Source organism: Sinocyclocheilus grahami, unplaced genomic scaffold (genome assembly GCF_001515645.1).
Source record: "Sinocyclocheilus grahami isolate Dianchi unplaced genomic scaffold, SAMN03320097.WGS_v1.1 scaffold115.1, whole genome shotgun sequence".
Lineage (NCBI taxonomy): Eukaryota > Metazoa > Chordata > Actinopteri > Cypriniformes > Cyprinidae > Sinocyclocheilus > Sinocyclocheilus grahami.
In genome coordinates, this window is record NW_015505294.1 from 211,972 (window position 1) to 235,640 (window position 23,669).

Here is a 23,669-nt window from a genome sequence, read left to right on the forward strand (position 1 = left end):
CGCATCCAAAATAAACGTTTTTGTTTACATAATATATGTGTGTGCGCTGTGTGTGTATATATATAGATATATATACACACACACACACACAAACACATGCATGTATGTATTTAAGAAAATGTTTATATATTAAATATATTTATATATAATATAAATGTATATGCATGTAAATATTTCCAATATATATATATATATATATATGCTGTATGTGTATATATACATATATATATGCTGTATGTGCGTGTATTTATATATACATAATAAATATACACAGTACACACAGATATTATGTAAACAAAAAGTTTATTTTGGATGCGATTAATCGCGATTAATCATTTGACAGCACAAATTTAAATGAATACTAAATTAATATAAAGCGTAAAATTATGGTAAGTGGTATACAATTTTATAAAATAGCTAGTACAAAAATGCTAAAAATGTATTAAACCGTTTCAGATTAAGTATAGCATGTATAGAGTGTGTAAATTAAAGTAACATAAATAAATAAAAAAATGTAATGCTTAAATAATTAGTTGTTTCAGACAAAGTGTAGCATATATAGCACATTCAAATTAAAATAAAATGAATGAATAAATAGTATAAAATGTGTTATGACATAGTTTAAAATTGTGGACAAAATATGTATAGCACATGTAAATAAAAATCTAATTAAATGCATATTAAATTAATAGAAAGTACTAAATAATTAATATAAATATGTAAAAAATTATATACTGCTGTGATTCGTCCGTAGGTAATCACAGCGTGCTGATATACAGCCATATCGCACGGCTACGAGTGTGATATTGAATTTATACAACAGTTTGACGGCACAAGTGTGTAAATACATAAGAAACAACAAAGCAGTGTCTTTAAAAGCCCTCTTTTGTGCAGAACTACTTCCTTCCGCCACGGATTCAAACCTCAAACTGCGTCCCAAATGACGCACTATATACTATGCACTTATACACTATGTACTTATGTACTATGTACTCAACCATGTAGTGTATGAATTTTATAAGGTTATTTTATAAGGTTACTTTTTATTTATTAATTTTTTTATTTTTTGGTGATTTAAATGCATTATCCACTTTTTCTTTTTGGAATTTTCAGTGTGTGAACACTACTCACACAACAAAACATCAGAATCAGAATGAGTTTTTTTTTTTTTATCAGAATCAGAATGAGTTTTTATTGCCAGGTATGTTTACACATACGAGGAATTTGTTTTCATGACAGAAGCTCCACAGTGTAACAGAATGACAGTGACAGAACAAAAACACAGATAATAAAAAATAGAAAAATAGAACAAGTAACTAAGGAATAAAAATATACAAATCGTCAATTGTATGTACAGGTATATAACAATAGACAGTTGTATGTACAGGTATATTATGTGCAAATTGAAATGTAGACTGAGTATGAGTGTTAGATAAATAAGTGTATGAGTGAATAAATAGTGTGTGTTCCACAGTTATTGTTAAGAAACATCATAGAATAGTGCATAAGTACGCGATTTGGGATGCACCTTCAGTTTTTTTTTTCTATGTGGAGTAGTGGATCAAATTAATAAAGTAGACTATACGTTAAATCCTTTAGTTTAAAGGGGTCATATGATGCTATTTTAAAGATCATTATTTTGTGTACTTGGTGTAACAGAATATGTTGACATGCTTTAATGTTCAATAAACACATTATTTTTCAAATACTGTACATTATTGTAGGTCCTCTATGCCCCGCCTCTCTCAAACGCTTCGTTTTCTACAAAGCCCCTCCTTTGACAAGCGCAGTCTGCTCTGATTGGCCAGCTGACCCAGTGCATTGTGATTGGCCGAACACCACAAGCACGCGTCAGAAATGTAACGCCCCTTTCCATAATCGCGAGCTTCAGCTTTCAACATAAATGTAAAGACAGTACATAATGTCCTTAGTTTTACCATCAGTTCAAGCCCGAAAGGGCAACAGAGTCGCGTGACAGACATAGTGATGATGCTCGTATGTATTTGCAGTACACAAGCCAGGATTAAGAAAGCTGACTCCACTGTGATGTGACCCTGTCTCTCTCTCTCATGCACACACACACAAGGTGCAAAACTCTAATACTTAAACTATTAAGAAAACATACTTACAGTAGCTGATTCAGAATAAGCGCCAGATTGTCATAGCAAAGTCGGAACGTACCCTTTTTTTTTAGAAATAGCCTTTGTGCACAGCCAGCCTTGTATGCTACTCTCCTAGGGTCACAAAACTCGTCCATAAAATGCGTTGCACAAATTCGAATATCTGTGTTGTGCTGTTTTGTTGTAAATAAATCTTAACCAATGATTCCTCATTGCATCTACTTCCGGAAGGCCAAATAAAGTGATTTTGCTTTCGCACTGAAACACACAGCGTCTCCCTGACATGACTGCATCAACACTACTGCTGTTCCTGAAACCATGCCGCCTTTCTTTGCGTGCACATTTGGGCGGCATTATGCTAATATTTCCACATCGTGACGTAGAGATGTGGGGGCGTGTATGAATGAGGCGTTTTAGCCCGGTCTGGATCAGCCTTCTCTTTTAGATAGAATAAATCCTTTTTGTGGGAGACTTTGAGCTTTGTTACCCTGTAGATCTTATACATGCACAAATAGCTACATAACACACTAAAGAAAAGGAAAAATAGAAATCGCATCATATGACCCCTTTAAATGTGCTCACACGAATAGCCTTTATATGGTTCTGTTGTGTTTGTTTTGTTTATTCTGAGAATAGACGGATGATCTTCTTTCCTCACCCGAATTGCTCCACAACTTGTAACATTCTAAATCAACATTTGGAGGTGATAAATACTAAGGCAATTATTATACAGCATTTTATGCGTGTAACATTACTTTGAGCCTGTCAATCAACATTAGCGCACCACCCAGAGGATAACGTAAGGACATCTCTGCCAAAATGTTGTCCCAATGTGTTCAGAGATTAGAATATAAAGCTTACAAAATGTTTTTCATATATTAGCGCTACGACCCAGAATCTGCCCCACCTAAATTTATGGTCAGGAGCCGCTACTGATAGTGCCCCTATTATGGGTTATGAAAAGTTCATATTTTGGTTTTGGGAGTCCCCAACAACAGGTTGACATGCATGCAAGGACAAAAACACTTTTATTGTCTTATAATATGCATTTATTTTTACCTTACTTGCTCAATGATTCCCAAACGATTCGCTCAACTATTAATTTTTCCAAACCCCTCCTTTGTGTGACGCTAATCTGCGGTGATTGGTCCGATTGGACTCATTTCCATTTCATCATGCCTGAAATGCCTGATAAAGCAGCGTTTGTGAGCGCAGTGCTGCTTTGTGTACAGCGTTACTGGGGAAACAGCTATTTTTACCTCTCCAGAAGCGGCACCTATTGGCAAAGAATGAAGTTGCATTTTCATTCAGACCAACTTGAAAATTGACTAATGGTCAAGTTTTCCCGGGTCTGCACGCGCAACAAGAGGGTGGGCAATATGCTAATGTTTCATGTTGACGTCAACATGAAACGGCTTCCCAGATAGCACACATACGTCTGCAAGATGTCTGTTAAAGATCACTTGATCTGGAAAGCATCTGCTGTGTATAAGATGTCAGTTTTAAATACATTCTAAACCATAAACATCTTAAAGACATCTAATAGACGTCTATTTGACATCTGATAGGAAACGTCCTATAGACGTATTGCAGATGAGCAAACACTCTAAAAAATACATTTTGGAGATGTACATGCAGACATCAAATAGACGTCTCCGTGATGTACGTGTGCTACCAGGGTTAGGATTCGTTTTAAAAACGACTCGTTTAAATGATTCAGAGACGACTCTTTCTTTTGAGAGACAATTATATTACTAAAATTAAAAACATATTATTTATTTAATTCCATTTCAGTTCTTTCAATGCTAATTAAAACTGCCGTACTGGTGCCTGAATATTTCATAACTACCATACCAAGCTACTTGACCCTACCACACTTCTGCTTTTGCCTTAAAATGTACTGATAACCACTATAGTAATATAGGTGGTACAACAGAAAGCATGAAAAAAACAAAACAATATAAATAAAATATAATTATATGCATTCCTGGGTGCATGCATACTTACAAACTGTTCCCAGTTACTAATTACAAATTACATGATGAAAATTGTTGTCAGTAATGTAATCTAGATTACTCATTTCAGGCAATGTATTCTGAGTATTTTTAGATTCGTTTTAATTTTAAACGGGATTATTGTATTTTTTAAAAAATCATAAAAATGTAAAATTAAACTCAATAATTTATTTTAAAATAAAACAAAATAAAACACTTGAACCCCCAAATATGAAATATTTTATTTGTCTACCTTCAGAGAACATGCAAATGTGTTGTTAAATTATTTTAATTATTAAACCTTAGGTGGACTTCTGTAAAAAAGTAGCTGTAATCTGATTATGAACATTTTAAAATGTAATAGAATCCATTTACAAGTACTACATTTTTGGAATCTGATTACGTAATCAAGATTACATATAATCAGTTGCTACCCATCACTGATCATATGTGATGTGTCATGCAGGGACTACACTTTCTACAGTTTTTAGGACGAAAAATTATAAATATAACAGTATTTTACATCAAAATTACATGCAATGTGATGTTAAACCATTTACAATGTGTCACTGAATGTGGAAACGTTAGTAAAAATTAACCAACTTATGTTTTTACTGTTGCACTTTGCCATCTGTTTTTTTTTTCTGCAGATAATTTTACAAAGTACCTCAATTCAGTATTGAAAGGCACACAACCCTGTAGTGCAGAAATCTCTCAGTTGATTCGGAGTGAACATTCACCCCAATCACTGCAGCATTAGATCCACAACTACAGTGTCAGGAGAATTATGCCTTTACAGTTCACTCGATAAATCAGTGAACAAGCCCAGGTGTCCATCCGTCATCCCATATCACGTCTCCTTATTCTACCCTACCTTCTCTATTTCCTTCACTCTGTCTCTTCGGGCCTCATCATGGAGGAAGAGGCCATCGGTTTTACAAACACCTCTGCTATTTGAGGCTGTGCGGCTCTCGCCCCCTCCTCTCGGTGCATGTCATCGACAAGACTGACAGCTAATAATGAAATACGAGCAAGTGATTTCTCGCCATCAGTCAGTGTGTAAGAGACCTAAGACTCCGTGGTGCGGCGGTGGAACAGATGTGCGGGAAGATTTGTTACAGCTTGTAACTTGTCCACTGCCTCGGGCCGCGAGCTCTGCGAGTCAGCATTCCCTCCCACAACCCCCTGCGAGCGAGCGATTTTTCTTTACAGAGCGCTGAACGTGTGGGCCAATGCTGTACTGACTGGCAGCGGCATAAGGGACCAGCTCCACCTCTGGGATTACATGCAACACGCGGAGAACCAGAGATGAGCACGATGAGTGGAACACAAATCCATTTAATTAAACAAGGCTACCACGTGCTCCGAGAACATACTGTATATATGAGTTACATAATTACCGTCATGGTTACTAGTATTATATTTTTGGTGCAGCATCCTACCATACCGCCATAGAAGATAGTATTCACTTAATGCCTGCACTGACAAAATGGTATAGAAATGCTGAAAATGTCACATTCAGAATGTGAAATAACTGCATGAAATAAAAAAGTGGCATCTGCAAACAAATGCTGATTCATCTTCATTGGTCCCACTGCTGGTCTGACCATCTGAAAGCTGGTTTGATGATGGCCCAAAATAGTTTTCCAGGTGAAAATGTTGCAGTAATATACACTTTATTTCAGTATGCTTCCATAACATACTGAAAGTGCTCCATTTCTGCGCATTAATTTTCTACTTAATATGCTAAATATTATTCCTTCTTAAGATAATCTTAAAAACATCTTAAGAAGTATACTCAAATGTGCTATTTTGTGACACCATGAATATGAACTAAAATGTGCATTTAACATACTTTCTCTCTCTATATAAATATAAACAATAGTTACCACTTGTAGTACAATTGAAACCATCTTGCATGAACTTAAATATACATAGAATATATACATAGAAAATACAATAATCAATGATTCAAAATATAAGATGAATATGTAATGAATATATACAAAACGTATTTATAATGTATTGCCCCCACATATTTTTATAGATTAAATAATTCATTTAAAATGTATTGTAATTATGTTAACATTCTCTTTATATGATATACTTAACTGCATGTTTATGGTGTCCTTAAATAATACAATCAAGTACACTATTACTATGTCATTAGTAGCACTTTTTTCCACATTAAAAATATAGCACTTCAAGTACTTTATGATAAAAGTATACTTACTATTAAACTGTGAATTTTGGTACACTTCTACACACATGAATGAATAATCCAATCATGTGCTATTAGTGCATTTATAGTTGCCTAAGCACAGTAACATTTACCCCCGGTTTCACAGACAAGGCTTAAGCTAGTCCCAGACTAAAATGCATGTTTGAGCTGTCTCAACTGGAAATATCTTGCTCTGACATATATTAAAATATCCCATTGAAAATGTTCTGTGTCAAGATGCACACCTGTAACGTTTTCTTCTAAGGTATTTTTGTAAAAGCTGCTTAAATATCTAAACTAAGGCCAAGTCCTGGCTTAAGTTAAGCCCCGTCTGTGAAACTGGGTCATAGGGTTTTACTTAAGTAATACATTTCTATGTATTTTTCATGAAAATCCAAATAGAACTAGTGATATTAACATTTTACTAAAGTGCCCCTATTATGGGAGTCCCCAACAACAGGTTGACATGCATTCAAGGTCAAAAAACACTTTCATTTGTCTTATAATATACATTTATTTTTACCTTACTTGCTCAACGACTCCTAAATGATTCGCTCAACTATTAATTTTTCCAAACCCCTCCTTTGTGTGACGCTAATCTGCGGTGATTGGTCCGATTGGACTCATTTCCATTTCATCATGCCTGAAATGCCTGATAAAGCAGCGTTTGTGAGCGCAGTGCTGCTTTGTGTACAGCGTTACTGGGGAAACAGCTATTTTTACCTCTCCAGAAGCGGCACCTATTGGCAAAGAATGAAGTTGCATTTTCATTCAGACCAACTTGAAAATTGACTAATGGTCAAGTTTTCCCGGGTCTGCACGCGCAACAAGGGGGTGGGCAATATGCTAATGTTTCATGTTGACGTCAACATGAAACGGCTTCCCAGATAGCACACATACGTCTGCAAGATGTCTGTTAAAGATCACTTGATCTGGAAAGCATCTGCTGTGTATAAGATGTCAGTTTTAAATACATTCTAAACCATAAACATCTTAAAGACATCTAATAGACGTCTATTTGACATCTGATAGGAAACGTCCTATAGACGTATTGCAGATGAGCAAACACTCTAAAAAATACATTTTGGAGATGTACATGCAGACATCAAATAGACGTCTCCGTGATGTACGTGTGCTACCAGGGTTAGGATTCGTTTTAAAAACGACTCGTTTAAATGATTCAGAGACGACTCTTTCTTTTGAGAGACAATAACTTTATACACGGTGCACTTTCAGATTTAAAACTTTGCAGGATGTTTTCATTCACTTAGAGCTGTGTTACACACTGCATGAAAGGTCATTTTCAAAAATCTATAATAGGGGCACTTTAAATAATTCTATTATTTATATCAAATATTATTTATTGAATAATAATATGTAATAAACAACAACAATATATAATTTTGACATAATGTTTAATCAAATTTTATTAAAAACATTGAATTATATATTTAAAACTTAAGATCACTCATGTATTCTGGTTTAGGGAAAATTACTTTTTACTTAATAGTTACACCCCATGACATTTTTAGAGACATTTAATTGAAAACTTTTTTGTTTTCCAAACAAAATTAACTGAAGTTGTAAAATGTCATGTGGTGAGACTCTAAACATAAATATCTAATATATATTTATACGTAATCAGGTTAAAGGAAAATTATTTTTTTACTTGATAGTTACACCCCATGACATTGTCATGTGATCTTTCAGTCATTCAGAAATTTTTCTTGAAAATGGTTTGAAAGTTTTCCAAACCAAGTTATTTCAGGGTGTAAAATGTCATGTGGTGTGACTCTACGATAACGTCCTGACATTTATGAATGATTAATTTACATTTCTATAAGTTTTACATGATGTTTAGTACATTTCTATGAAATATATTTCATTATATATATAAATATATTTATCTATTTATAACGTAAGATCACTCACATGCATATAGGTTTAAGGAAGATTACTTCTTACTTGATAGTTACACCACATGACTTTTTCATGTGGTCATTCAGTCATTCAATTGAATGTTTTCTTGAAAATGGTATGAAGGTTTTCCAAACCATATGAAACAAACATGAATACAAAAAATACATTTCAAAAAATTTGGCATATGCATTTAAAACTAGATTTTAAAACCCTTTTTCCTGGTGGCAGGTCTCCGAATGGTCTGGGCCTCACAGAGTGGCCTAAATTTGGGGCTGAGGCTGAGTATCTCAGCATTGGACTGGAGCAAAAACCTAGTAAAGACCTGAAGGGAAAACACTTCACTTTCATGACTCAAACTCTTCCGCGGATAATAAAAGAGCGAAAGGAAGGCAAGTTCAGAATCAGCATTGTTTCACTAAGATTCCCTGCATGAAACTAAGAATTGTTACACATTTGTTTCTGACAGGACCTCTAGTTCACACCAAACTAGGAAGTTTAAGAGGTGCATTCATGACTGCGAAGGGCAAGGAAACTGTCATCAGTAGCTATTTTGGTGTACCGTTTGCAAAGCCTCCCATGGGTCTGTTGAGACTAGCTCCACCACAACCTGCAGAGGCTTGGCAAGGAGTGAGAGATGCTACAAAACAGCCCCTCATGTGAGAATAAAGCAAAACTAATTAAAAAAAAATCATCAGGCTTGTTCATATGGGAAAAAAATGACACTTTGTGTTCCTTTATCCCAGGTGTCTACAGGCAAGGGATTTGCTTTTGGACCTGTTAGCTAATGTGTCTATGAATGTGGAGGTTCCTGAAGTATCTGAGGACTGTCTTTACCTCAACATTTACACTCCTTCTAAACCTGGAGACAACAGCAAGTTACCTGTAAGTCTTTGTCCCTTAAAATATAAGGTCATTTGGCCGGCTAATTCAGGTGTAAAATGTCATGTGGTGCGACTCTGAAAAATTCATGACTTTAATGAATTCATGATTTTTATTATATACTTTTTTCATGATATTTAATAACATTTTATGAAAAATATATTTCAAACTTGGGATCACTCACATGCATTCAGGTTTATCTGATAGTTACACCACATTACATTTTTAGTGTCATTTAATTGAAAATTGTCTTGATAATTTTTTTTTTAAGTCGTGTGGTGTGACTCTCCAAACATCCTGACATTTATCAATTAATAATTTATATAATTTTGACATAATGTTTAATCAAATTTTATTAAAAACATTGAATTATATATTTAAAACTTAAGATCACTCATGTATTCTGGTTTAGGGAAAATTACTTTTTACTTAATAGTTACACCCCATGACATTTTTAGAGACATTTAATTGAAAACTTTTTTGTTTTCCAAACAAAATTAACTGAAGTTGTAAAATGTCATGTGGTGAGACTCTAAACATAAATATCTAATATATATTTATACGTAATCAGGTTAAAGGAAAATTATTTTTTTACTTGATAGTTACACCCCATGACATTTTCATGTGATCTTTCAGTCATTCAGAAATTTTTCTTGAAAATGGTTTGAAAGTTTTCCAAACCAAGTTATTTCAGGGTGTAAAATGTCATGTGGTGTGACTCTACGATAACGTCCTGACATTTATGAATTATTAATTTACATTTCTATAAGTTTTACATGATGTTTAGTACATTTCTATGAAATATATTTCATTATATATATAAATATATTTATCTATTTATAACGTAAGATCACTCACATGCATATAGGTTTAAGGAAGATTACTTCTTACTTGATAGTTACACCACATGACTTTTTCATGTGGTCATTCAGTCATTCAATTTAATGTTTTCTTGAAAATGGTATGAAGGTTTTCCAAACCATATGAAACAAACATGAATACAAAAAATACATTTCAAAAAATTTGGCATATGCATTTAAAACTAGATTTTAAAACCCTTTTTCCTGGTGGCAGGTCTCCGAATGGTCTGGGCCTCACAGAGTGGCCTAAATTTGGGGCTGAGGCTGAGTATCTCAGCATTGGACTGGAGCAAAAACCTAGTAAAGACCTGAAGGGAAAACACTTCACTTTCATGACTCAAACTCTTCCGCGGATAATAAAAGAGCGAAAGGAAGGCAAGTTCAGAATCCGCATTGTTTCACTAAGATTCCCTGCATGAAACTAAGAATTGTTACACATTTGTTTCTGACAGGACCTCTAGTTCACACCAAACTAGGAAGTTTAAGAGGTGCATTCATGACTGCGAAGGGCAAGGAAACTGTCATCAGTAGCTATTTTGGTGTACCGTTTGCAAAGCCTCCCATGGGTCTGTTGAGACTAGCTCCACCACAACCTGCAGAGGCTTGGCAAGGAGTGAGAGATGCTACAAAACAGCCCCTCATGTGAGAATAAAGCAAAACTAATTAAAAAAAAATCATCAGGCTTGTTCATATGGGAAAAAAATGACACTTTGTGTTCCTTTATCCCAGGTGTCTACAGGCAAGGGATTTGCTTTTGGACCTGTTAGCTAATGTGTCTATGAATGTGGAGGTTCCTGAAGTATCTGAGGACTGTCTTTACCTCAACATTTACACTCCTTCTAAACCTGGAGACAACAGCAAGTTACCTGTAAGTCTTTGGTCTGAATTTCATTGAGTTTTGCTCTATTATTATGCATGAATATATATGTTGGTTAACGTTTTTTTAACACATGATGTGCAATAGGTTATGGTTTGGATTCATGGTGGAGGTTTTTCTGCAGCCTCTGCTTCCATTTTTGACGGACTTGTTTTGGCTGCTTATCAAGACGTAGTTGTGGTCTTGATCCAGTATAGGCTTGGTCTGCTCGGGTTCTTCAGGTAAAAACATCTACAGCGTTTACAAACATCTACAACATTTTAAGCTTTGTGTAAGGAACACAGTAAATTTAAGTTATTCACCAAATATACTGATTATCATTTGTTCTGTTGTTTCTTCAACTATGGGTATTATCTTGTGGACTTTTAGGAAATAAAGTCACACTTCACACTCTCTAAGTGGTTTAATTTGCTCACTGACATTGTTCAACAGTGTTTTTGTCTGAAATAGTTATTTCCATCACATCTCAAATGATGATTTGTGCTTCATAACATTCTGTCACTTTCAAACCAAGCAGCTTTCTGATGGTCAACGTTGCAAATCCCTGTGGCCAACATGAATCTGTTGCTAAATCTACATGGGGAAATATTTCGTGAAATTCCACTCGCATGAATTCCTTTTAAAATGACTGAATTTTGGTCGTGGAAATTTGCTGAACAACTCTAAATGTGACCACACCATTAGGCATATAGAATAATTGTAGCCTGTTATATGATTAATCTCCATTTAGCACGGGAGATGAACATGCTCCAGGAAACTATGGTCTTCTGGATCAGGTTGCTGCTCTTCAGTGGGTTCAGGAGAACATCCACAGCTTCGGTGGAGATCCTGGATCTGTGACCATCTTTGGAGAGTCTGCCGGAGGAGTCAGTGTGTCTTTACTTGTAAGGATTCAAACACAAAGATTTAATCATGTAATGACTAGGAAATTATATTGATCTGGCTTTACTGATGGCTTTAAATAAAGATACACTTGTGTGTTTTAAAGATTTTCTCCACATCTTTAGGTTCTTTCTCCCTTATCCTCAAACTTGTTTCGTTATGCCATCGCAGAGAGCGGTACGGCAGCAATGGATGCTATAATGACTCCCAACCCTCTGCCAACAGCCCAAGTACATTTCCCAAATGCATTACAATTTCAAATTTACGATTTTTATTTTATTACCCTGTGACTTACTGTTTTTTAATTAAAATGTATCAACATCTTTCTGTAGTATGTTGGAAATGCATCTGGCTGTGATATTTCCAGCACAAAGAAGATTGTTGACTGTGTGATGCAGCTGACTGAAGAGGACATCTTGAAGATTGCTAGGGTTTGCATCACAACCATCCATTCATCCATCCATCCTTACACATGAAATGTTATATTTAATAGAGTTTTATTAATTATATGCATCTTTTACTTCTTGTAAAAACACTTGTAAGATCATGCTGTGAAGTATTGCATGAATATAAATAACACAGATAATTTATGTGCTAAATTTGTGTGCATATTTTTGAACAGGAACAACTAATGCTTCGTTTTGGAGTGACCATCGATGGCCAGTTCCTTCCAAAACCTGTAGAGGAGCTTCTTAAATTCCACGAGTTTAACAAAGTGCCTCTGATCAATGGAGTTACTGATGACGATGGTGGCTATACACTACCTAATGTAATGGAAAAGCTTATTTTTTACATGTTTTGCTGTGAAATGTAGTCATAGATTATATCTGAAAAATGAAATCTTTGAATGAGAGTAAAGTGAACATAATATATTCCAAAACTATTTTTTTCTGTAGATTCTTGGACCCCCAGAATGGACAGATGGGATGGACAGAGAGCAGATCATGCCATTTTTGCCTTTATTTAATCCTGATGTAAGACAGAACACAACTGATAGTTTATGCATCGTTTATCAAGATCAAACAATTTGATTTCAAACAAAGCAGTAGTAGGTGTATATATAAAGTGCATGGTAGAACAGTTCAAACCTATTAATTTCAAACACAAACTTAAAATTTAATTATCAGCCTTATTGTATATTACACAGAGCTCGGAATTTTAACTGAATTTTCATTTTATTTAGTTTAATTTCCCCCTATTTTATTTAAGAAACTGTGGAGTCCCCCAGGGTTTTGTTCTTGGAACTCTGCTGTTTTCGTTTTATATAACTTTTTAGTAATCAGGAAACGCTGAGTAAATTTTTCATTGCAGTTATGCAAATATATCCCACTGTATCTGTATCTCTATTACTTCTGAAGATCAGTAACCAAAACTTACCAGTTACTTGTTACACAATGAAAATCTCAGAAGTTTCAGGACATGACTGAAATACTGCTTTGGGGTACAAAAATTCTGATAACTTGTTTAGGGTAAATTGTATTATGTTGCTTCAAATGTTAATGTGAAATAATAAAAAAATACTCTATTAATTTAAATCTCATTCTTTTAGTTTCAGAATCAGGTGATTGCTGAGTTTGTTTTAAATGAGTATCTGGGCACATCCAGCGACAGGATCAAAATCCGAGAAGGTTTTCGAGAGATAATGGGGGACTTTTTTTTCAACATCCCAGCTCGCAAAGTATCGAATTACCACAGAGGTGAGAGTTTATTCTATTTATGCATCATTGTGCAATTATGCAAGTTTAATTATTACTATAATTATTATAATTATTCATTATAATTATAATTTTTACTATTAATTATTTATTTTTTCTCTTAATAGATGCTGGTGCACCAGTATACGTGTATGAATTCCAGCATCCTCCCAGTCTACTTAAAAAGATTCGACCCGATTTTGTTGGATGTGACCATGGAGATGATATTTTTTTTGTTCTGGGTTACTGCTTTGGAAGACATGTAAAACTGGAAGGTTTGTTACTATTCATCTATGAATGATGTGAAGGTTTAAAATATTAAACTGTAGTCTCAGTTTCTATTGCAAGGATTTTAACAGGAACTACCATCGAAGCAATGAAACAATGGGTAATAGCAATCAATCAACCTCTTTCTGCTTTATTCAGATAAAATCTCAGAGGAAGAGAATGAACTTTGTAAAACTGCCATGGCTTATTGGGGAAATTTTGCTCGCACTGGGTAAGTGATTACATCAGTGATAAAACAGTGCCTTCTAAGTTAGGGAAAAAATGTACCATTCATTTTAGGGCCAGATTTACTAACAGCTTGCACCAGCGCAAACTGTCTTTTGGTGTTAAAATAGCACTGTCAGGATTGACTAAAAACACGCAGTGAAGAATTAGCGCTGAAAAGGTGTGGACACAGTTATTTTTGTGCCTGACCTTTTTGAATTAGCATTTGTAGGAGTTTCCCTTTCAGACACTAAATTTATGGGAAGAGAGTATTAAAATGAATTACGCAACGTGATTTACTAACGTTTGCACTTGTCAAATTACTGGTATTTGCGCCATTACTTAACGCCCCAAAAAAGCATGTCTTAAAGCAGGCGGTAATTTGCACTGCTGTTAGTATATTGCGCTGGTCATTATGGAAATGATCTGGCTGCATTCTTTAATGTGTGCATTGTTAGTAAAAATTGTTAGTAAAAATCACCCGCAGAATTTCTAACGCAAATTTGCCGTTTAGTAAATCTGGCCCTTAATGTCACTTAATTATCAGCATTTTCTAATAAATTAGGAATAACGCCACTGATAATTCAAAATGTCCCTTTAAAATGATTTTCATAGACAACAACAACTTAAAAAATCCTAATAATGACCTTTAGCCTAAGGAATAACATTATACTATATACTGTATACTAAACTGTATACTTTTATATATGGCACTGGTCTGAGTCATTTTGATCTAAGAGGGATTAATACTAATTATAACATATATACTACTTCAAGTGCCGTTTTTGCGTTTTAATGTCTGTTTGTCATTGACGGCAGGTCTCCGAATGGTCCAGGCCTCACAAAATGGCCAGAATATGGAGATGAGGCTGAATATCTCGGCATTGGATTGGAACAGAAACCTGGCAAAAACTTCAAGGGAAAACACTTTAATTTCGTGACCCAAAAACTTCCACAGATAATAAAAGAATGGAAGGAAGGCAAGATACCCATTTCAGAATTGGTGTAAAATTAAGAAGTGTTTAATATTATTTTTTTAATTGAGAAATGTAAGTTAATTTGGATCTTTATGTATATTATTGGTCTTTTTGACAGGACCTCTAGTGCAAACAAAATTAGGATCTCTGAGAGGTGCCTTCCTGACTGTAAAGGGCAAGGGCACAATCGTCAATAGTTATCTAGGTGTACCGTTTGCCAAGCCCCCCGTGGGCCCCCTGAGACTGGCTCGGCCACAGCCTGCAGAGAAATGGGACGGAGTGAGAGATGCGACCAAACAGCCACCCATGTGAGAGGTCGCACAACCGCATATCAATTCAAACATCTTTAGTTAGACATTTCTATGATCTAATGGTGCTGTGATTTCTTTAGGTGCATCCAGGACAGGCAAGTTAGTGTAGTTGAACTAGGGTTTCTCGCTATGGATGTGGAGATTCCCGAGGTCTCAGAAGACTGCTTGTATCTCAACATCTACACTCCAGTCAAACCTGGCGAAGACGCCAAGCTACCAGTAAGTTCATCAACAACTTAAGTGAATGTCCTCATAGAAAATGTGTTTGAGAATGTTTCCTTGTGTTTTCTAGGTGATGGTTTGGATTCATGGTGGAGGACTTGCCATAGGTTCAGCTTCAGTGTACGACGGCTCCGTTCTGTCAGCGTATCAGGATGTGGTTGTGGTGCTTATTCAGTACAGATTGGGTCTGCTGGGATTCTTTAGGTAGGCTTCGTAAATTATTTCACATCTGTGGTTACCCTTGATCATGCCATTTTAATGAAGCAGAAAGATTAATGTTGATAATCATAATTAGATTCAAGTTCGATTCTTAAATGAATGATGCAGTGCATCTTAAAATCTGAAAAATAATTTTGGTACGATACATAATATTTTCATTATGGCAGTTCCATAGAGTCTCTTCATTTTACATATTATTATTATTATTATTATTATTACACCAGATGATTGATAATTATTCAAATCAATAATTATAAAATAATTTTAAAATAAATGACTAAATTATAATAAATAAATAAGAAAAAGCTTCTTACCTTGATTTGGTGGATTTTTAACAACTACAAGTAGGTACAATTGGTATTCTGTATAAGAAATTTTATTTGGATTTTTAATTAATTAAATTGGTTATTAGAACCTAAATTGGGTAGTAATATCTTTATTGAAATTTCATCGTCAAATCAATCTATTTTTTTTGGCATTTCGCCTTTATTACAATAGGATAGATCAGAGCTGACAGGAAGCGAAGTGGGAGCGAGAGAGGGTGGGATCGGGAAGGGTCCTCGATTCAGGATTCGAACTCGGGACGCCCGTAGCACAACGGCGCTGTATGTCGTCGCGCTGTTCACAAGGCTATCGGCGCCAACATGATCAAATAGTTTTATTTAGCTCTGTTTCAATAGCTGTAATGTAGTTAATTTTTTTGAAAGTGTAGGTTAACAGCAAAAAAAAAAAAAAGGAAAAAAATTCTTGACCTATTTTTTTGTAAATAAACATTCTACTCATTACGTATTAGTAATTCAAATAAAATTATGTAATCAATATATTGAATATTTATCATCACATTAATACATTAATACAGCAATACACATGCCAAAGCTAATGTGTGAACAGTGTCATTATATTAATGCAAATTAAATAAATTAAATTGCTTTATTATGTTTTTGTGCCATGTAAATATAAGGGATGCACTGGAAATATTTGGCTGAAATAGTTTTGGAGGGCCGAAATCATAGACGAAACAGTTATGAATTATTTACCAAAACTTTATTTTCGGTTTTTGATTACATTAAATTGATAAATTTTGGTTTCGGTGCTTCATTAAAAAAATCATTTTGGTGCATTACTTGTATGTTGTGAGTCAGTTTTTTTCTGTATTTAATTACAGATTAAGATGAAAGATTCCTTTTTTTTGTAGCACGGGAGATGAACGTGCGCCAGGAAACTATGGTCTTCTGGATCAGGTTGCAGCTCTTCAGTGGGTTCAGGAGAACATCCACAGCTTCGGTGGAGATCCTGGATCTGTGACCATCTTTGGAGAGTCTGCCGGAGGAATAAGTGTATCCACGCTGGTATGGGTCTTTATTTATAGCATAGTAACTCAGCCTTCTTTACTGTTAAATATTTGTTTTGAGTGATCAAGTCATTTCGGTGTCATTGTGTCTTCAAGATTCTTTCACCATTGGCTTCTGGTCTGTTTCATCGTGCCATTGCAGAAAGTGGGACGGCCTTGTGGGACGGTTTAGTGATGGGTAATCCTTTACTGAGGGCTCAGGTACCATTCTTCCTATATTTTCATCTTTCTAGTTGTATTGTGCAACTATTTTTAATAAAGTTCTCATGTCTTGATGGTCATTTCAGAACGCAGCCAAAATATGCAACTGTGACAGCAGCAGCTCATCAAAGATCGTCGACTGCATCATGCGCTGGTCTGAGGAAGAAGTTCTGGAATGTTCTAAACAGGTGTGACATTTTTCATAAAAATAAGCCATTAACAATTTAGCACAAGTACTTATTACAAAAATAATAAACGATGTGTGATGCTTTGTATTACAGGTGTTTATTTGACTGTTTATGATCAATTGCTTGTTGTATTCCTCATTTAGATAAAGCATGTGCTAAATTAATAAACGTAAATGTGATATATTTTAAAATAATATACTTAAAGGGATAGTTCACCCAAAAATGAAAATGTGATGTTTATCTGCTTACCCCCAGGGCATCCAAGATGTAGGTGACTTTGTTTCTTAAGTAGAACACAAATGAAGATTTTTAACTCAAACCGTTGCAGTCTGTCAGTCTTATAATGGAAGTGAATAGGAATCACGGCTTTGAGAATCATAAAACATACACAAACAAAACCAAATTAAACCCTGCGGCTCGTGACGATACATTGATGTGTAAAGACACGAAATGATCGGTCTGTGCAAGAAACGGAACGGTATTTAAATAATTTTTTACCTCTGATGCACTGCAATGTCTGAACTGTCTTGAGCGCATCCTCGACAGCCGGCGCGTGACGCGTCTTCTTCTTACTTTACGGCGAATGCAGACTTATAAGTACATTACCGCCACCTGTCTCTCAAATGGACCATTGACACTATCTACAATCTCAATTAGGAGTGTCAATGGTCCATTTGAGAGATAGGTGGCGGTAATGCACTTATAAGTCTGCAATCCACCGTAAAGCAAGAAGAAGAAGACGCGTCATGCGCCGGCTGAAGAAGAAGACGCGAACGCGCTCAGGACAGTTCGGACATTGCGGTGAATCAGAGGTAAAAATGATATAAATACTGTTCAGTTTCTTGCACAGACCGATTGTTTCATGTCTTTACACATCAATGTATCGTCACGAGCCGCAGGGTTTAATTTGGTTTTGTTTGTTTATGTTTTTTTTTTACTCTCAAAGCCGTGATTCCCATTCACTTCCATTATATGACTGACAGACTGCAACGGTTTGAGTTAAAAATCTTCGTTTGTGTTCTACTGAAGAAACAAAGTCACCTACATCTTGGATGCCCTGGAGGTAAGCAGATAAACATCACATTTTCATTTTTGGGTGAACTATCCCTTTAAGTATATTATTTTAAAATATATCACATTGATAAACATCAAATTTTCATTTTTGGGTGAACTATCCCTTTAAGTATGAACTGAATTAACTATGTTAATTACAATTAAATGAAAATGTTGTATGAAAATGCAATTAGCATATTTAAATGCCCTTTTATTTCATTAATATTATATTATCTGCAAGTATTTTTTTTTAAATGATTACTTTTACGTGCACATTCAATGCAATTAAGCACACTTATGTGGGATGATGCTTCAATATATATCATATATTATGTAATCATATAATATAAGTGATTTTAGAATATATGTACAATATAGCCTATATTTCATGTGATTGATATTAAAGGATGGTAACTGTGAGCATTGTTTCCACTATGTTTCTAGTTTGTGATGATGCACTTCAGTCTCGCTCTGGATTCTTATTTCCTTCCCAAACCTGTAGAGGATATCGTTCAGAAGCAAGAGTTCAGTAAAGTTCCTCTCATCACTGGAATTACTAATGATGAGTTTGGCTTTTTACTGCCCGCAGTGAGTAAAAATGATATTTATTACTATATTTAATATCACACTCCAAACTCGCTCGCTTAGAATCAAAGATGTTGTTTGACTGTCATTGAAACAAACCTTCTGTCTTCAAGATCGTATGAAGTCAACACACACATACAGAGATCTCAGACACATTTACAGCATATTCACATATTTGGTTTTATATTTTGATGCTAAGGTGGAATGTTATTTCTCCATAGTATTTTGCGGGTGAAGGATGGATTGGTGGGATGAATAAAGAGCAAGCCATAAAGGGCCTGACCCTCACGTATCCTGATGTAAGTCACAACTCAACACAATGCACATTTACATTACGTAGCTTACGTGTGTTTTTCTTTGAATCCTGTGTGCTTTGACTGTTACTCCCATCAGCCCAGGGATCGATGGATCATTGATCTGGTGGCGAACGAGTACCTGGGCGACACAAGAGATCCCATTCAAGTCCGAGACATTTACAGAGAGATGATGGGCGACGTGATGTTCAACATCCCTGCCCTCCAACTGGCAAAATACCACAGCGGTGAGATGCAGTCAATTATTCATTTATTCATATTGGACCATTGCAACTGTGTGGGAAGAAGGGTTTCATAATATTTAAGAAACAATTTTTTTTTAATTCTGATTATATTACGTAGTTTATTAAATTGAAATTTTAGCAGAAAATTTATTAGAAAGATATTAGAAAAAAACAGGTCTATTGTGCTTTTTTACATGATCGTTTAGCTCTTCAAAATCACAGTGAAATACTCTTGGGAGTTAAAGGCATAGTTCACCCAAAAATAAAAACGGGTGAACCGTTTTTATTTTTATTGATAAATGGGTTTTGGGTTTTATTGAACCCATTTACTCACCCTCATGTGACAACAGTTGACGGTAGCCATTGACTTCCATAGTATTTTTTCCATACTGTTGAAGTCAGTGGCTACCAGCAACTGCTTGATTACCAACATTCTTCAAAATGTCTTCCTTGTGTTCAACAGAAAGAAACTCATACAGGTTTGGAACAACACGAGTATGAGTAAATGATGGCAAATGATGAGTTTTCATTTTTGGGTGAACTATCCCTCATCACTTGTTTAAAGTGGTCCTATTATGCTCTTTTGCAAAGTCTTGGTTTTGTTTTGGGGGTGTACTGTAACAGGCTCTCATACTAGGTTGTTCGAAAAGCACATTATTTTTCACATATTTTACATTATTACAACACCTCTCTCCCCAGTCTGGCACGAACGGCTCGAATAGTTCCTGTATCAAATGAAGGCCCACCTTCTGAAATACGAAATGTGCTGTGATTGGTTAGCTGGGCCAGTGTGTGCTGTGATTGGCTGCACTCGGCGCCTGGTCGGGAAATATCATGCCCCTTACCATAGCCACCTGCGAGCTTCAGTGTAAATATTGTGTCAAAATCAAATCAATTTGAGCGCGATTTAAACCCGGATGATTGTAACCACTCTAAGTTCATCTGTCTTGGGAAAGCTAGCGTGTCTCCGACATGGTGATAACACTCGTTGTCTTCTCTAGTGCAGCTCAACCAGGTCTCGTCCCATTCGTCGATCTTTGTGGTATCACAAATCCCGGAAAATATGAATTGTAGTCCAAACGAGTCGTTCGTTGTAGTTTTATCTGTTTCATTAGGAATGTATGGATGACACAGAAAAAAAATTAAGAACTGTGATTCAACATAAGAATTTAATGAATTAACCTGAGAAAATCAAATAAGCACTGAGTGTATTTTGGTGCTAATGTTCAGATTTGATTGAAAATGTACAAATAATGTCTAAGCAACTAATGTTTTGCACTTAAAAACAAAAGTCGGACAACATTCACGGTTTTCCTCCATTTTATTGAGAACAAACGAAGGCTAAAGCTGCACACCTCCCTGAATTTGAATGCAACGTGTGCATACTAGTCATGAATTTGCGCTTTGACGTTTTCTAACTGGCAATTTGACATGGATGACAATAATTCAACTATTGACAATATTCAGATTTTTTATATTTTTTCCAAACAGCAGATTAACGTCAAATATAAACACCTGTATTGGATGCTTGACTCACTAATTTTGTGATATCACAAATCCCGGAAAATATGAATTGTAGTCCAAACGAGTCGTTCGTTGTAGTTTTTGAAAAGTGATTTCTGTTAAATAAAATATCTCCTTTTGAAGTGGACTTTGTAATTTTGCAGATCTTTTTTATGCTCAAACAGCAACATTACAGACTAACTAAAATTGAAAAAGTGACCCTTTAAAAGGTTTTCTGTTGTGATTGTAGCCTCAGGAGCGCCGGTTTACCTGTACGAGTTCCAGCATCCTCCCAGTATGATCCAGAAGAACAGGCCCAGCTTTGTTGGCGTCGACCATGCAGATGAACTCTTCTTTATCCAGGGCACCTGCTTCGCTAAAGCCCACCTCAAAGCAACCGGTAAGACTCATCGTTACAAACACATCCTTCACTGACACTGAACTATTCTGAAAAGGTTTTAAATAACCACTGAATCATCATTTAATGGTTCAATCTTTCAGCTCCTTTCACAAAGGAAGAGGAAGAGCTGTGCAGGACTGTGATGGGATACTGGGGCAACTTTGCACACACCGGGTAAAATATCGCTCCTCTTGTTGTTGTAGAAGAACAAAGTGTATTGTTTCAGCACTCTAATATGGCTGTTTTTGGATCGGCAGGTCTCCGAATGGTCCGGGTCTGACACACTGGCCTGAATATGAGGATGAGGCAGAGTATCTCGGCATTGGACTGGAACAGAAAACTGGGAAGAACCTGAAGAAGAAACACTACGCATTCATGACCAAGACGCTTCCAGATCGCATACGCCAAGGCAGAGAGAAAACAGAGCACTTAGAACTGTAAAAAAAAAAAAATCTGTTTCATTAGGAATGTATGGATGACACAGAAAAAAAATTAAGAACTGTGATTCAACATAAGAATTTAATGAATTAACCTGAGAAAATCAAATAAGCACTGAGTGTATTTTGGTGCTAATGTTCAGATTTGATTGAAAATGTACAAATAATGTCTAAGCAACTAATGTTTTGCACTTAAAAACAAAAGTCGGACAACATTCACGGTTTTCCTCCATTTTATTGAGAACAAACGAAGGCTAAAGCTGCACACCTCCCTGAATTTGAATGCAACGTGTGCATACTAGTCATGAATTTGCGCTTTGACGTTTTCTAACTGGCAATTTGACATGGATGACAATAATTCAACTATTGACAATATTCAGATTTTTTATATTTTTTCCAAACAGCAGATTAACGTCAAATATAAACACCTGTATTGGATGCTTGACTCACTAATGGAGCTGTTTTGCTACACATAAAATGATCACACTTACTGACAACTCGTTTCACATCCAATATAATTGCAAAATTAAAAATAAGGAAATTACAAATGTATAAATTACCGTTTTAGGCACAGTGCTTTGCTAAATTATTATTATAGAGAAATAATGGAGAGAAACTCCGACTTGAAGTCGACCTAAAAGCATCAGTGAATCATGACGATGAAAAAGGGGGTAAAACTTGATTTTATCCATTGGGAAGTGAGAAACGGAGTTATTAGTTGCACAAATGCCTTTAAATATGATTCAAATAGCTATGAGCCAATATAAACAGCTGGAATTACATCTTATTTGGAATAATATCAATAGCTGTAGGATATCAGTCCACGTAAACGGCCAATTCTATGAGAATATTACACTTAAAACAACAGGCGATATACTTAAATTAGTTCATCGAACATATATACAATCATCCCTAAAACAAAGCTGAAATATATTGATAAATGTTTAAATATTTTCAATGCATTCATTTACATATATTCACTTTACATTATACTGATTTTCAATTTTCAAATGGTAGTAATGCTGCAGTCAAATACAAAAGTATAGCCGGAGTAATTCTGCCTCTGATGAATGTCTCCGCTGCGTAGGGAAGAGCACTTGGAAGAGAGCTGCACAGCTAGAGGAACAGAATCACTATCACGTGAAAATGAGACGGTCGTCGTGGTCGTAAAATTTGTTGGCTAACCAATTAGCTATTCGCTTGGAAATTTAACAGTATGATAGATATAAATTCAAGGAAAAGTTTAGCCAAAAATGAACATTTGCTGAAAACTGACTCGCCCTCAGGCCATTCGAGACGGTCATGAGTTTGTTTCGTCATCAGAACAGATTTGAAGAAATGTAGCATTACATCGCTTCCTGTGAATGTGAATGGGTGCCGTCAGAATGTGAGTCCAAAACAGCTGATAATAATAATTATATTATCACAATAATCCACAAGTAATCCACACCACTCCAGTCCACCAGTTCACATCTGGTGAAGTGAAAAGCTGCATGTTTTTAAGAAACAAATCCATTATTAAGACGATTTAAACCATCAGCTGTTTGGACGCTCATTCTGACGGCACCCATTCACTGCAGAGGATCCATTGGTGAACAAGTGATGTAATGCTACATTTCTCTGTATCTGATGAAGAAACAAACTCTTCTACATCTTAAATGGCCTGAGGGTGAGTAAATGTTCAGCAAATGTTGGCTTTTTTAGTGTACATATTAATGGATGCATTATGGAGTGATAAAACTGAC

At 35.5% G+C, this 23,669-nt stretch overlaps 1 protein-coding gene across 1 annotated transcript; it reads left to right on the forward strand.

Moving 5' to 3' along the window:
• Positions 1 to 8,488: 8,488 nt before the first annotated feature.
• ces2b (carboxylesterase 2b) lies at positions 8,489 to 22,139 on the forward strand. The gene is made up of 25 exons (XM_016277702.1): positions 8,489 to 8,644; positions 8,722 to 8,911; positions 8,999 to 9,137; positions 10,959 to 11,092; positions 11,602 to 11,755; positions 11,879 to 11,983; positions 12,086 to 12,184; positions 12,376 to 12,522; positions 12,650 to 12,727; positions 13,303 to 13,450; positions 13,576 to 13,722; positions 13,874 to 13,946; positions 14,759 to 14,919; positions 15,035 to 15,224; positions 15,308 to 15,446; positions 15,520 to 15,653; positions 16,864 to 17,017; positions 17,116 to 17,220; positions 17,307 to 17,408; positions 18,906 to 19,049; positions 19,268 to 19,345; positions 19,440 to 19,587; positions 21,338 to 21,487; positions 21,589 to 21,661; positions 21,745 to 22,139. Exons 1-25 carry the CDS (start codon positions 8,602 to 8,604, stop codon positions 21,926 to 21,928), a joined length of 3,219 nt encoding a protein of 1,072 aa, XP_016133188.1. The 5' UTR covers positions 8,489 to 8,601; the 3' UTR covers positions 21,929 to 22,139.
• Positions 22,140 to 23,669: the final 1,530 nt, after the last annotated feature.

Excerpts from the sequence above, each read along its gene's own strand:
- ces2b (XM_016277702.1), top strand. The coding sequence starts at position 8,602 with ATGACTCAAACTCTTCCGCGGATAATAAAAGAGCGAAAGGAAG. Across the intron at positions 12,185-12,375 it reads ACATCTTGAAGATTGCTAGG|GAACAACTAATGCTTCGTTT; the intron begins GTTTGCATCACA and ends ATTTTTGAACAG. Across the intron at positions 21,662-21,744 it reads GGCAACTTTGCACACACCGG|GTCTCCGAATGGTCCGGGTC; the intron begins GTAAAATATCGC and ends TTGGATCGGCAG.